This window comes from Apodemus sylvaticus, chromosome 10 (genome assembly GCF_947179515.1).
Source record: "Apodemus sylvaticus chromosome 10, mApoSyl1.1, whole genome shotgun sequence".
Classification (NCBI taxonomy): domain Eukaryota; kingdom Metazoa; phylum Chordata; class Mammalia; order Rodentia; family Muridae; genus Apodemus; species Apodemus sylvaticus.
In genome coordinates, this window is record NC_067481.1 from 98,887,026 (window position 1) to 98,900,114 (window position 13,089).

Here is a 13,089-nt window from a genome sequence, read left to right on the forward strand (position 1 = left end):
AGTAAAGTATTTTCAAGTTCCTATCTTTACCATACTCTGTAATAAGACTCCTTAAGTGCTCAAAGAGAAGTCAGTAGCCGTATCAGAACCAAGTTCTCTACAACTAATCAGCTGGTGTGACACAGAATGTGTCATTCCACTTTGCTAGTATCAAAACCTTAATTCAGTAAAAATGGTAAACTATACAGTTTTCAAAGTGTGTAGATCATAAGCCTTATGCTGTCCAATGTGGTAGTAACCAGAAATACGTGGAACTAACTACGGTTCAGCAAAGCAGTTTTACATAAACTAATCAGTTTGCCAATCACCCCTGTTACAACATAAGTGGTCGAGAAGTAAACAACATTAAGCGCAGGTGTGACATATCACTGCACTGTTCTAGCACTGTGCACAGCCTTGCCAAAGGGTCTTTGAGATTAAACTACCCGCTAGTGCAGAAATGTGCTATGTCAACAGTACTAGTGAGGTGACAGATGAGTGGGTGGCTCTTTCAGTTTTTGCGGCCACTCTACTCAGAAGAAGACTAGCAGCCAGCCGAGCACACCCCCGACACTCTCAGTAAATGTCCCCTTCCCTCACGTGCCTCCATGCTATTCTATAATGGAACAGAGCACAGTGCTGTGGGAAAGCAGTCTCGGGAACCAGCAGCAATGTCAGGACTGCTTTTCTTCCAGAAGACAGACAGGAGAGTGACAGATACACAACTGTTACTCAGTTCTACTTTGCAAAGTTTTCTTTAAACAAACAACAACAACAACAAAAACAAAATAAAACAAAACAAAACAAAAAAAAAAAACAAGTGAGCTGTTACTTTAAGGACAAATGACAGTATTTGTTGCCAAGAGTAAAATCTGGGTTGTTATCAATTAAATGTTTTTAAAAACATATCTGCCACATGAGCTTGATATTTCTCAAAACTTTTTAAGATTTATTTTATGAAACTGATATTGCTATAGCAAATGTGGGTCTCTAGAGGAGCGGGGTTGTTACTACAGCATCAGGTATGTCAGTGACAACTCAGTGACCTAGTACTCCGCAGGTCACACAGGGTGACGTCAATGCACTCTCAAGAGCTTCTGCTAGCTGTCTCTTGAAGCATCTACCAAAGCAGAGTGTCTATCCCCAGTAATCCCAAAGAGCCACTCATCACTTCTCTCTTCACTAGTAAGTTATTGGGATGAGAATGGATGTCCCTCACACAGTTCAACAATATTAAGAGCCTAATTCAGTTGCCTAACTCTCTTCAAAACATTGAAAGAGTACAAAATAATGTCACACTTTTGGACTATTTTTGCTTGGAAAAAACTTTTTATACAGATGTCTTAAATGAGGGTAGCAATATCACAGGTACAGTACTAGTTTTATTCTCCAGATGGGGTGTGGTAAATGGTACCACTAACAGACTTATTTAATCTGTTAAAATAAAAATCAAATATTTTTCTCAGGTTTACTTTTTTTATTTTTTAAAGATTTATTTATTTATTATTATTATATGTAAGTACACTGTAGCTGTCTCCAGACACACCAGAAGAGGGTGTCAGATCTCGTTACTGATGGTTGTGAGTCACCATGTGGGTGTTGGGATTTGAACTCAGGACCTTCGAAAGAACAGTCAGTGCTCTTAACCACTGAGCCATCTCTCCAGCCTATCAGGTTTATTTCTTAAAGGAAAAAGTAATGACAAGATAGTCCACATAACTCCAAAGTTCTCGGACCCAGTCAGGTATAAAGGAAGTACGCAGTACGTGCTTTTCCCACCGTGGAGCTTTACTGCCTCAGCCACCGACATTCTTTGCACTATGTCTGAAATGTGTCTGTCACCTGCAGCTCTCAACTTCCACAGTCCTGCTAAGCAAGGGTCACTTGACAATTTTCCAACACCCTATTGCTTTTTACTGTGGACACAGCTTAACTGGAACACACCCAATTTCTACTTGTCCTAACTGCACATATCTGTAGCTTCACATTCCCACCTCATGCCACCTCACAGCTCCCTACTGGCCTTCAGTGCTCACACACAACTGACAATGAGACTTTGCCTCAAATTACAGCATTTTTGCTCATTTTCCTTCCTGGCTCTGTAGAACCTACACTGCTTAGCCTGCTCAAAGACCCAGAAGCATTTCAACGCTGCCTCTCTACCCAGCAATCTCCATCCCAGGGCTGTTTCCGCAGCCAGTCTGTTGTTGTCTCTTTGCCCTCTCTTTCTGTATGTGCGGAGGGGAAGAGGCTGTCTATGGTACTCGAGTGTGTATAGGTATACACGTTTTTGCACTTATTCATGGATGCTAGCGTACAGCTGGTTCCCTGCCTTATTCCTTTAAGAGCTCTCTGAACTGACTCTGGAGTTAGACCAGCGGCAGGTGGGCAGGCCGCAGCTTCCTGTCTGACTCCTACAGTGCTGGGGCTAGAGAGGCCAATGCACAGCCACACCCAGCCTCTTCCATGAGTGCTAGAGTCCAAACCCAGGTCTTCATGTCTGCCCAGCAATCTCTCCTACACATTCAATCTCTCCAGCCCTGCTGTCTCCATTCAGAGGTAAAGCTTAGAAAATGAGAGAAAAGGAACACGAAAAGGAATGTGTAATGATTTTCCTGCCTCAGCTTTCAGTCTTTGGTGTGGAAGCACAGCTTCGTCTATATGTTACAGAAAATGTGACCTACTTTTTTTGCGTGGCTGAGACGGGGATGTTGACTGTGAGGCTGTGCCATTAGCACTGTTCTCTTCTTCCTCTTTAGCTTCCACTTTTACTTCAGGTTTCTTTTCTTCTACTTCCATTGGTTCTGACTTCTGCTCTGTTGTATCTGTTTCTTCTTTTACTTGGGAAGAACCCTGTAAATCCTCTTCCATCATCTTGAGAAAAACAGAGTCACAGAAGACAGGTGACTATCAAACTCTTGTAACCCAGTCCAGCTTTCCTCTTTACGTTTTCTGGTGCACACAAGCTTGCTGATTGTTCCCTTAGTCAAAGGCACCTGTAAATATTCTTTTTAGTTCCCCACTATAAAAAGGAACAAAATATCTGATATCTACTTAGTCACTTTATATAGCACCAGTACAATCATAATTCTAATTCAATTTTTTTCAATACAAAACTACATTTACGTGCTCAAAAAAATACTGATACATCTAGTTTGAGAATAAGAGTATCTTAGAAAATCAAAATAAGGACCAAGACCCTATGCTCTGAGCTGACAAGTGTGATATGAGACTTGGACTAACTGGAAAGCCTAGGCCACTGCCATGGTGCACCCACAGCAGGTGTGACACTAGCTGCCATAAAGAAGTGCAGATGACAGAGTTGTTCAACTTTTGAGAAAAAGCAAACTATCTAAAGTTTTATTTACAACTTCCTGATTTTTAAAATACTGATTAGACCAAAAAAAAAAAAAAACCCACATTCCCAGGCTGGATGGCTTACTGATTTCAACTTCCGATCTAAGACAGTAAATGAATCTACTGCCCCCTTCTGCAGAACTAAAAATGAAAGAAGAACATTAACAAAAAGATTTGTGGAAAACTGGAACATTTAAACTGAATATCCAAACACTACGCTAGTCCCTGAGGGTATACACTGAGGCCGCCGCTGCACACTGCCATGTCCACGGCTGAGGGAGCATCTACCTCAGAGCGAGCTTCTCCCTTGGACTCAGTAGGATCAGGCTCAGCATCATCTGTCTGCACGTCCGTCTTCATTTCCAGCAGGGGCACATCAGGTCCTGGCTGCTGGGAGCTGGTTTCAGCACTGGTCACAGAGGAGGGAGTAGGGACTCTATTATCAATGCTGGCTGCTGCCTGAGAAAGCTGTAAAGAAATCAAAATCATTCACCTCTGTAAAGTAGACAACATAAATGCCCTCCAGCCAGTCATTTTAGTGTTTCTCCTTACAACCTAGGTACTTAGTATGAACGCTAAAGGGCAGAGGCTCCCTGGGGAGCTGACCAGTAAGTCACTGGGTGCCAGAAGTCCGATGACTGGCTTCTTAGCAAAATGAAGAGCTGGACAAAAAGAGTTTACTAAACTAATGACATAACATTATTTTATCTCTGCTTTTTGACTGGATTATTTTACCATTATTTCTCTTCACTAACATTCCTATTTATGGAGAAAGGCAAACTATAATCATGTAAATGTTTACAGGGGTCAGGAAATAAAAGGCCCATATGAAGCTCCCATCCCAGGACAGTAGGTGGTGAGGTAAGCAAGCACTCCACTACCACCAAACAGGCTGTACCCAATGAAGCACTACATAAACTAATAAAGGAAGATTAAAAAATTAAACAGAAATGTTTTTTTTGGGGGGGGGGGGGAAGGCATAGGATGCAGCCAGTGGCAGAGTGTTTGCCTAGTGTTTGCAAAGCCCTGGCTTGAAGACAGGAAACATAACTAATTAGAGACAAAAACAATGAGAGTAAGTATATGCCCTTATGGAGAAAGTGAAATAGTAGTGTCATCTTTGCAATTGTTGCATGATTAATTTTGTTATTCTACAAATATACCCTAAGTATCTAATAATGGAATTAATGTAAAACTGGGAGGAGGGGATCTGTTGTTTCATTATGAATAAAAAAAGTCATGGATGCTGAAAGAAGGTTTATTAGCCAAGACCTTTATCGTTTGGATGTTTACTAAACCCATAAAACTAAGCACAAAAGCACTCAAACCTGGACAGTGTCACTCTGACAGACAGCAGGTAAAAGAATGCTAGCACATACAGTTCAGTATTTCTGTCCGTGCTGTGACATTCTGATGATTATTGATTTCTTTTATTTATTTATTTATTTATTTATTTATTTATTTATTTATTTATTTATTTATTTTAAGAGAGAGGGTTTCTCTGTATAGCCCTGGCTGTCCTGGAACTCACTCTGTAGACCAGGCTAGCCTCTAACTCAGAAATCTGCCTGCCTCTGCCTGGCTGATTATTGATTTCTATAAACTACTTTGACCAAGGGAAACTATAAGTCATATCTTTTTTTTGTTTGTTTGTTTTTTGGATTTGGTTTTTTCGAGACAGGGTTTCTCTGTATAGCCCTGGCTGTTCTCAAACTCAGAAATCTGCCTGTCTCTGCCATCCAGAGTTCTGGGAATACAGGCATGAGCCACCACCGCCTGGCTAAGTCATATCTTTAGTGGAAATAAATCACACTTTACTACAATTTGAGAGAGAGGGGAAGAGGGAGAGGGAGAGAGGGGGGGGGAGAGGGAGAGGGAGAAGCACCATGACAGAATAGATTTTTTTTTATTTTATTTAAAGATAGAGTCTTTCTTCTAGCACTGTCTGGCCTCAAGCTCACAAGATAAGCCTGCCTGTGCCCGACAGAACATTCTTATGGAAAGGTGCCCTGTACGAGTTTGGCTTAATAATGACAAAGAGGCTCACCGGTGTGCCAGGAGGCTGAGTGTGCACAGGCGTTGGTTGCTGCTGTGATGACTGAGGAGTGGCCACAGATGGTGGCTGCACCGGGGTTTGAGGCTGTGGGGTCACCTGAGCCTGTGCTGCTGCCTGGACCGTAGGGGTACTCTGTGTTTGGGCAGCGCTGGGCACTGAGCCCGGAGTTGGGGTAGGAGTCTGCCCAGATGACACAGGAGGAGATGGCTGAGTAGGAGCTGCTGGCTGGGGAGGGGTCACCCCAGGTGGCGCAGGATGTTGGAGAGAGGGCATGCCAGCAGCTGTGGAGGCAGGAGGTGGAGTCGGGTGCAGTGGTGACTGTGTCACTGGTGGGCATGGCAGCTGGCTGGCCTGGGGTGCCAGCATGTTCAGGGGGTTAGGAAGAGCACCTCCAGGCACCTGACCCTAAAAGAAAGAGTGACAATATGTAAAAACTACCCACTTGAAACCATAAGGGACTTAAAGAAAAAAAATTTACAAAACTTTAATACTAGTTCCTTAATTAGTTCCGCTAGCTTCATAGGATATTACGTTTAAAAACCTTCAGACTAAGCATTCATAGCAAGCACCACACCATGTAATAAAATTAGACTAAAATGCTTCTCATACTTTGACCTGTACAACTTCAGCATCTGGTTATACTATTCATGGCGTAGACACATGTTTATGTAGCTTACTAACTTCATGTTTTGCCACATCTACTTTTAACTTAGACCACAGAAAAGGGCTCTTGGTTTTGTTTTTTAAGTAAGTTGAGACACTAGAATACTAGAACACTGGGGAGACCTCTAACTTAAAAAAAAAAAAAATCACAATGACAGTTCCAGAGAGAAGTTTGTCCTAGGAGCCAAAAACAATTTTACAGGATGACAACCACAACTGGATTACATGTTATATGTTGTCTGTAACTACTTGTACACTGTAAGAGCAGAGCTAAACACTTAAGACTAGGAGTATGGCCCTGAAAACAGAACATATTTACTATCCGACTGCTGAACAGAAAAAGTTTACTGCGGTCTTTGTGGCATATGGCTGAGATAGAAAGAGTGTAGCCTGGGCTACATGGAGAGACTCTGCAAAGGGAGGAGAGTTGGTTTCCTGATCTTTGTTCTAAAGAAATGAGATGACAGAGAAAATTAATCATTACTGAGTAAACCTAATATATTCAACATTAGCATCATTCAGCATTAATTAAGTGCTTGACAGGACACGATTTTTATATTTTGAGAAAGACTTAGCCTATTTTAAATACTTTGCATGCAGCTGACATTTGATATACTACAATTAACCAAAAGGGGGAAAGCAGTAAAATGGATGAAAAAGTCAACTTTAACTAACTAAAACATGCTGATGAGAAGAGTGCTATTCCAATGGTTCTGCCAGCCTTGATATCCCAACATGTATAGTAAGACACATAAAACTGTGTCACTAAAAGAAAATACACCCCTTCTTAAAGTTCCAGTATTTCTCAGAATGACATGTTAATCTTAGATTTCTAAAGCACACAAACAGCACCTAAAATACAGAGATAAAAATATAAAGAATAACAAAACAAAACAAATAAAAAAACAAAAACAAAAAACCAACCAAACAAAACAAAAACCCCACAACCACAATCCATTTTACTTTTTGTGTGAAGTTCACCTAGAGGGAACAAGAAGGATTAAAAACAAATTAAAAATTACAGGGCAAAATGGGAAATGGAAAGATGTATATTCTAGGATTCTAGTTTCCATAAACTAAGACAGGATCATGTCACAGAGGCTGCACTACATCAATACTGGTTGGCCAGGCTCCCACACTGAACGTACCTGGGAAACAGCTGCCTGGGCTGCTGGCTGCCCCATGCCCACACTGTTCACACTCATTGCCCCACTGGATGATGGGAACTGGTTCTGTGGCAGAAACTGGTTCTGAGTTGGTGCCTGGGCCATAATGCTGTTGGCATGGGTGCCCATCATATTCGGAGGCTGGGGCATTCGGGAAGGAGAAATGGCCATCTATAAGACAAGAATCAGAAATGTTAGGTCAGAGTCATCAGAAAATACACAGTGCAATGGAGACCCAAAGCCTTACAAGTCTAGTACATTTTGGTTTTAAAGACCACCACTTCCCAAGGACTCCCCAGTTCCTAGGCTCTTTCTACAACTTCTCAAGCAATCTCTTGAGTAAGCCAATGCTGAGCTGTCTTTAGAATGGCAATCAATAGAACAGCATTCTGTAATTTTGAATTCAATCAACCTTTACTTAGTTGAAGACTATTCCAGGAGGGCAAGCTGAAGTGAACAGACACCAACAATATAAGCCACTGGCTGCCTGGTCCACACTGACAGCAAATACCTACAGAATTATAATTCCAATCCCCCCCCCCCCAAATAAAATAAAAAATTAGCATTCAAATAGTCCTCATTTTACCAATTTTGTTTGTTTGTTTGTTTTAAGGAAACAAAAAATAAAACAAAGCTCAAAATCAAATGAATAAGTATCCTAAAATTCTCAGGTAACAATGGAAGATCCCTCCTCAGAGAACATTTGACTGAGCAAGGACTGAGAGATGCACTTACACCCGGAACTGAGGCCATGCTGTTCATCTGGACAGAGTGGTTCATGGGGGAGGCCGCACGAGGTCCCATGGGTGCCTGTGGCAACTGGACGTTCCCCAGGGACATTGGGTTAAATGAATTCATCCCTATAAACAGTTATAATAATAGTTAAGAAAAGCACTCATCAAACAACTCTTAAGACAGACACACGCGTAACAGGTAACATGAGAGCATACTACAGCAGCCTCACCATGTCTGATGGGGCTGCAGGTGGGAGGGCTGTGGGTGGGAGGGCTGTGGGTGGGAGGGCAGCAGGTGGGAGGGCTGTGGAGCTGATAAGATGAGGACAGAGGGCAGGATAGAACTAACCAGAACTAATGTGCACAGGGCACAGAAGCAACAGAACAGACAACGAGGCCTTGTGTAGTACTGAGCCTGCCCCATCTATCTGAGCACACCCTCATTTAAAAACCCTAGCAGCAATCGGCTCATATCATTCCAGGCTTCCAAGCTTCTTGGCTAGGTTGATACTATGGTTAGAATCTGTGCTAAGCAGGTCAAGGAAGCGGGAGTGGGTAGTTTAGTGAGCAAGGGGAGGGGTGGATGGGATGGGAGGTGTTCGGAGGGGAAATGTGGAAAGGGGATAACATCTGAAATATAAATAAAGAAAATATCGGGCTGGAGAGATGGCTCAGTGGTTAAGAGCACTGCCTGCTCTTCCAGAGGTCCTGAGTTCAATTCCCAGCAACCACATAGCGGCTCACAACCATCTGTAATGGGATCTGATGCCCTCTTCTGGGTTGTCTGAAGATAGCTACAATGTACTCACATAAATAAAATAATACATCTAAAATAAATAAATAAATAAAATAAAGAAAATATCTACTAAAAAAAGGAAAAAAACTTTACAACAAATAGTTGAAAGAATATCAGATGTGTATCTGAGAAATGAAATATAAAGATAAACAAATGTGAAAATAATTTAAAGTTTCAGCAAAACTAATGAATAGATAATCTTAATAATTAATTGTGATATGCTTTTTAAAGTAGTAAGAACCACAAACTGGAAGCCAAGGTTGAGTATGAAGCTGCATGTTCCTCAGTCTGGATTTTATAAAAAATGTTTATGTCAAGTTTTCTAGCTTATTTTATCTATCTCTGAATTGGAATAATACAGATGTTCTTAGAAATTAAAAAAAGAATTTGTGCTAAAACTCAAAACACCTTCTCAATTTTGCAAGTATCTTTAGCAGAAAGTCCTAAGGGCTACCGTTACACTGAAGAGTTTACAGAAATACCACACCAATGCCAAAGGTTTAGCTGGGAAGTATCTTCAGCTCACAGAGGCTAGTTCTTATGAACTTTCTATAGAAACTGCGGGCTCTAAATGCAACCTCAGTCGACGCTGTTATTCTGCCCCTCACTGCAATCTAACAGACTCCTTGACGTCTGAGACGCTTGCCTTACCACTGGTAGAACCAAGAGCAGCTTCTTATACTTTCAGCAACTATCCAGAATTGACCAAATTCCAATAAGGCCCAAGACGACTTTCTAGGGAGTATATTACAATGTAAAAGTCTCTCCTCCATACCAATTTACTAAGATTGTGCAGATATTAAAAAACAGCATGGAAAGTAATCCACATTCACAGGTACTGATATTCCCAGCAAAGAAAGGGCTGGTAAGCATGACCCGGAAACGTGTCTTCTCATCACCTGTAGCTTACTAGCTATCTTGTCAGACCCCAAGTCAGCGTGGCTCCCTATTCAGCAGCACCCATGCTCTCCCAATATTATTCAGCCACATGGCTATGGCTCAGCTGCTCCATCACTTAACCTAATCCCCCAAATGCAATCCATCCAAACAAGTTCTTGGCCAGTTTATCCAATGTCTGTCTCAGTGTGCAGTAATAGTCACACCTTTAAATCATGTACCCTGCCCTCTCAAACTGCTCTGTAGACTGCAACACCTTTCTTTGCCATCTGGATAATGCTCCCATTTTATTTCACAACCTGGAGCTGTTCAGGTCTCATTATGTCAAAAGCTGAAAAGCTTACAAATGGCCCCAAGCCCTGAAGCCCAAATAACCACAGAATCTTGAATTGAGCCTTCAATGGTTTAGACAGTTGTCACTACTCCAGGAAGGCATGGAGCTCTGTACACAGCCTCCTGTGGCTGAGACTCACTCACCAGCTTCAATTCTGATGGCCTGAAGCAGCACTGTATCTTCTCAGACCCCCATAAATGACTGCCACAGACTCCCCAGCTGTGTTTTCGGAAAGGCCTTTTCCTTTGTAGAATATGTCTCTTATACAAAATCTCCTAATAATGTCACCACTGTTTTGGTGGTGGGTTTGTGTATCACTACAAAATCCTATTTCTGACCTCTTCAAAAACTATCCTATAATTTCCAAATTTTTAAACACAAGAGACTCACATTATTTGGTGGACTACATTCTTATCAGAAAGAGGAATAGAAAGAACACAAAGGGAAAATGGGGGAGGGGCGGGGGAGGAAGAAGTCATGTCTGACACTGCTGACCGTAAAGCTAAACTATGGCTGACGATAAGTAGTGAAGTACCTTGGGAAACCTGCATGCGACTCACTGGCAAAGGCAGGGGCCCATCTGTAAGGGGGAAAATGTAATTAAAAATAAATAAATACTCACGCGCACATACGCACACAGGAGGAAATACACTGAGTCTAAAAACCACTTGCCAGCACACCCTTTTAAGCTATCTCACCCACGATGGGCAGCAGTGATACACACCTTTACTCTCAGTACTTGGCAGGGACGGGGCAGGGGCAGAGGTTCTCTGAATTTGAAGCTAGCCTGGTCTACAGAGTGGGTTCCGGAACAGCCAGAGTTACATAGAGTAACCCTGTCTTGAAAAACTTGGTAGGGAGAGAGACACCAAAAAAAAAAAAAAAAAAAAAGAAACAAAAACAGAAGATTTCTTCCCTTAAGGCAAGCTCAATGCCCCCATAGGTCACTGAGCTTTCAAAGTGCAGATTTTTGGAGAACATAATGCTATATTCTTGGATTTTTTTTTTTTTTTTTTTTGAGACAGGGTTTCTCTGTATAGCCCTGGCTGTCCTAGAACTCACTTTGTAGACCAGGCTGGCCTTGAACTCAGAAATCCACCTGCCTCTGCCTCCCAGAGTGCTGGGATTACAGGCGTGCGCCACCACCGCCCGGCTTATAATGCTATATTCTTAATAATAATAGCCCAAAGACTAAAAGAACACTAAGCAAACAGGCTAAGGACTGAAAGAAAGAATGCAGTTCTTACTTGGAGGTCTCACAGACTGGGTTGGTGGGATCACAGGGGGCTGAGCCCCAGGAGCTGGTAAAGCTGGCTGGTTACCCAGGATGCCTTGCTTATGTAAACGTGACCTCCGTTTTTCTTCTAGTTCCTTTTGTATTTTATAGATTTTCTCTGCTAATAAATGATAGTATTCATCCTAAAAAGCAATAATATTTAATATTAAGGTACTGGAAAATATGAGAACCAATCATTTATTTTGTATGTTCTAACTAATGAACTCACTTGCCCACTCACAGTTTGCTGCTGGGAACCAAACTAAGGGCACTGAACAGGCACTATACCACTGAGCACATTTTCAGTGCGCTGACAAAGGTCTGACACATTGATAAACCAAAGCCCATGCGGCCTGCCCCACCTAAATTCCTAGTGATGCCAGCACACCCTCTAATGTTCACGTTATTGAACTAGTAACTTTACCGGACTTAACAAACTGAAGGTGCTAACATTGCCTTTTCTTTTTTTTTCTTTCTTTCTTCTTTCTTTTTTTGCACGACGGAACTTTTTCTTTGATATTCACTAACACTTACAATGATAGAAGAATCCTAAAAAACACGCTCTATGAAAAAAGACATCCCAAGGATATATGTTGATTTTATAGATTGTCTATACTCTCCTATACTATGATACTTGTGCTTCACAAGAGAGGTGTCCAGGAATCTCTTTCTTACTTGGACATGTCTCTCCATTCAGGGCACTGAGGTTGGGAGTCTCCTAGACCATGCAGATTCTCCTAATTCTGGATAACTAAATAAACAAACACCATTTCCCACCTACAGGGTCAACAGCTGCTCAGCAACATACCCTGCTATTAGCAGACTCATACATGTCTCCCTCCACTTTCTTAGCATAGGCAACCAGGTTCTCCATGCGTCGATCTTTCAGAGCTGCGGGGTCAGGAGTCGGGAAGATGGCTTGAACACTGAAAGGACAATGTATTCTATCAACCTGCTTTCAAGGCAGTCACAAGAGAACTAACAAAATAAAACCAGGAATGGCTAGCTACCTGTAGAGGCCCAAATCTCACAGTTCATTCCTTGTGCAAACAATACTAAGCTGGCATCTACACACCCAGGATCTATATACTAAACACAAATATGTGCTATGCCATTTTAGGAAATAGTATGATTCCAAATTGCTACTTTGAAACTATGCATTATAAAAACATCAAAGTAAAAAGAATCAATAGTTGATTAACTTCATTTCAACTCAGTACATATAGTATGAAAACATTAATTTTCTGTACATAAAATAACTGTCAAACCACCTATACTTACCAGACCAAAATTTCCCCAATTTTTAGGGAGCTCTATAACTAGTTTCAAGTCATTGAACATGGTTGAGGTCAAAAGCAAAGAGGATGGGCTTCAGGTCATGCCTCTATGCTATCTGATGCTTTTACACAATGGGGACCAGAGTCTGAGAAAGTCAGCCTTCCTAGGTCTCAGAGCAGTGGGAATGGCTTTCTGAAACAAGCATGGATCCTGCACATCTCTGAGATGTTAAACTGGGGTTCAACATGCATATAAAAAACAAAAACATCTACACACCCACAAAGATTCAACAATTCCCTCAGCCACAAAATGTGACTCTAGTTCTCGAGGGTTACATACAGTTTATGGACTAGATGGCTCCGTAGGTCCTGAGTCACATGTTCATGCCAGCCTTTTCGAACACCAGTGCTGGAAGGAGGCGCTGCTGTGGGTATCGTGCTGAGGCTTCCAATGTTACCAGAGTTTGAGCCATCATTCATCAGTGGACTAAAGAAGAAATAAGGATACTTCAACCAGCTACTTGAGTGAATCAAATGTTCTCCACCTTCTTCAA

At 41.8% G+C, this 13,089-nt stretch overlaps 1 protein-coding gene across 2 annotated transcripts in view; it reads right to left on the minus strand.

Moving 5' to 3' along the window:
* Nucleotides 1-13,089, minus strand: part of Crebbp (CREB binding protein) — a 128,915-nt gene that overhangs the window by 30,574 nt on the left and 85,252 nt on the right. For both annotated transcript variants that reach the window (XM_052197509.1, XM_052197508.1), the window contains 9 exons: nt 12,876-13,022; nt 12,067-12,184; nt 11,230-11,401; nt 10,518-10,562; nt 7,957-8,081; nt 7,204-7,392; nt 5,384-5,797; nt 3,625-3,804; nt 2,664-2,853 (listed from right to left, as the gene is read on the minus strand). In XM_052197509.1, coding sequence (XP_052053469.1) covers nt 2,664-2,853; nt 3,625-3,804; nt 5,384-5,797; nt 7,204-7,392; nt 7,957-8,081; nt 10,518-10,562; nt 11,230-11,401; nt 12,067-12,184; nt 12,876-13,022 — 1,580 coding nt within the window. The remainder of the gene's footprint in view (nt 1-2,663; nt 2,854-3,624; nt 3,805-5,383; nt 5,798-7,203; nt 7,393-7,956; nt 8,082-10,517; nt 10,563-11,229; nt 11,402-12,066; nt 12,185-12,875; nt 13,023-13,089) is intronic.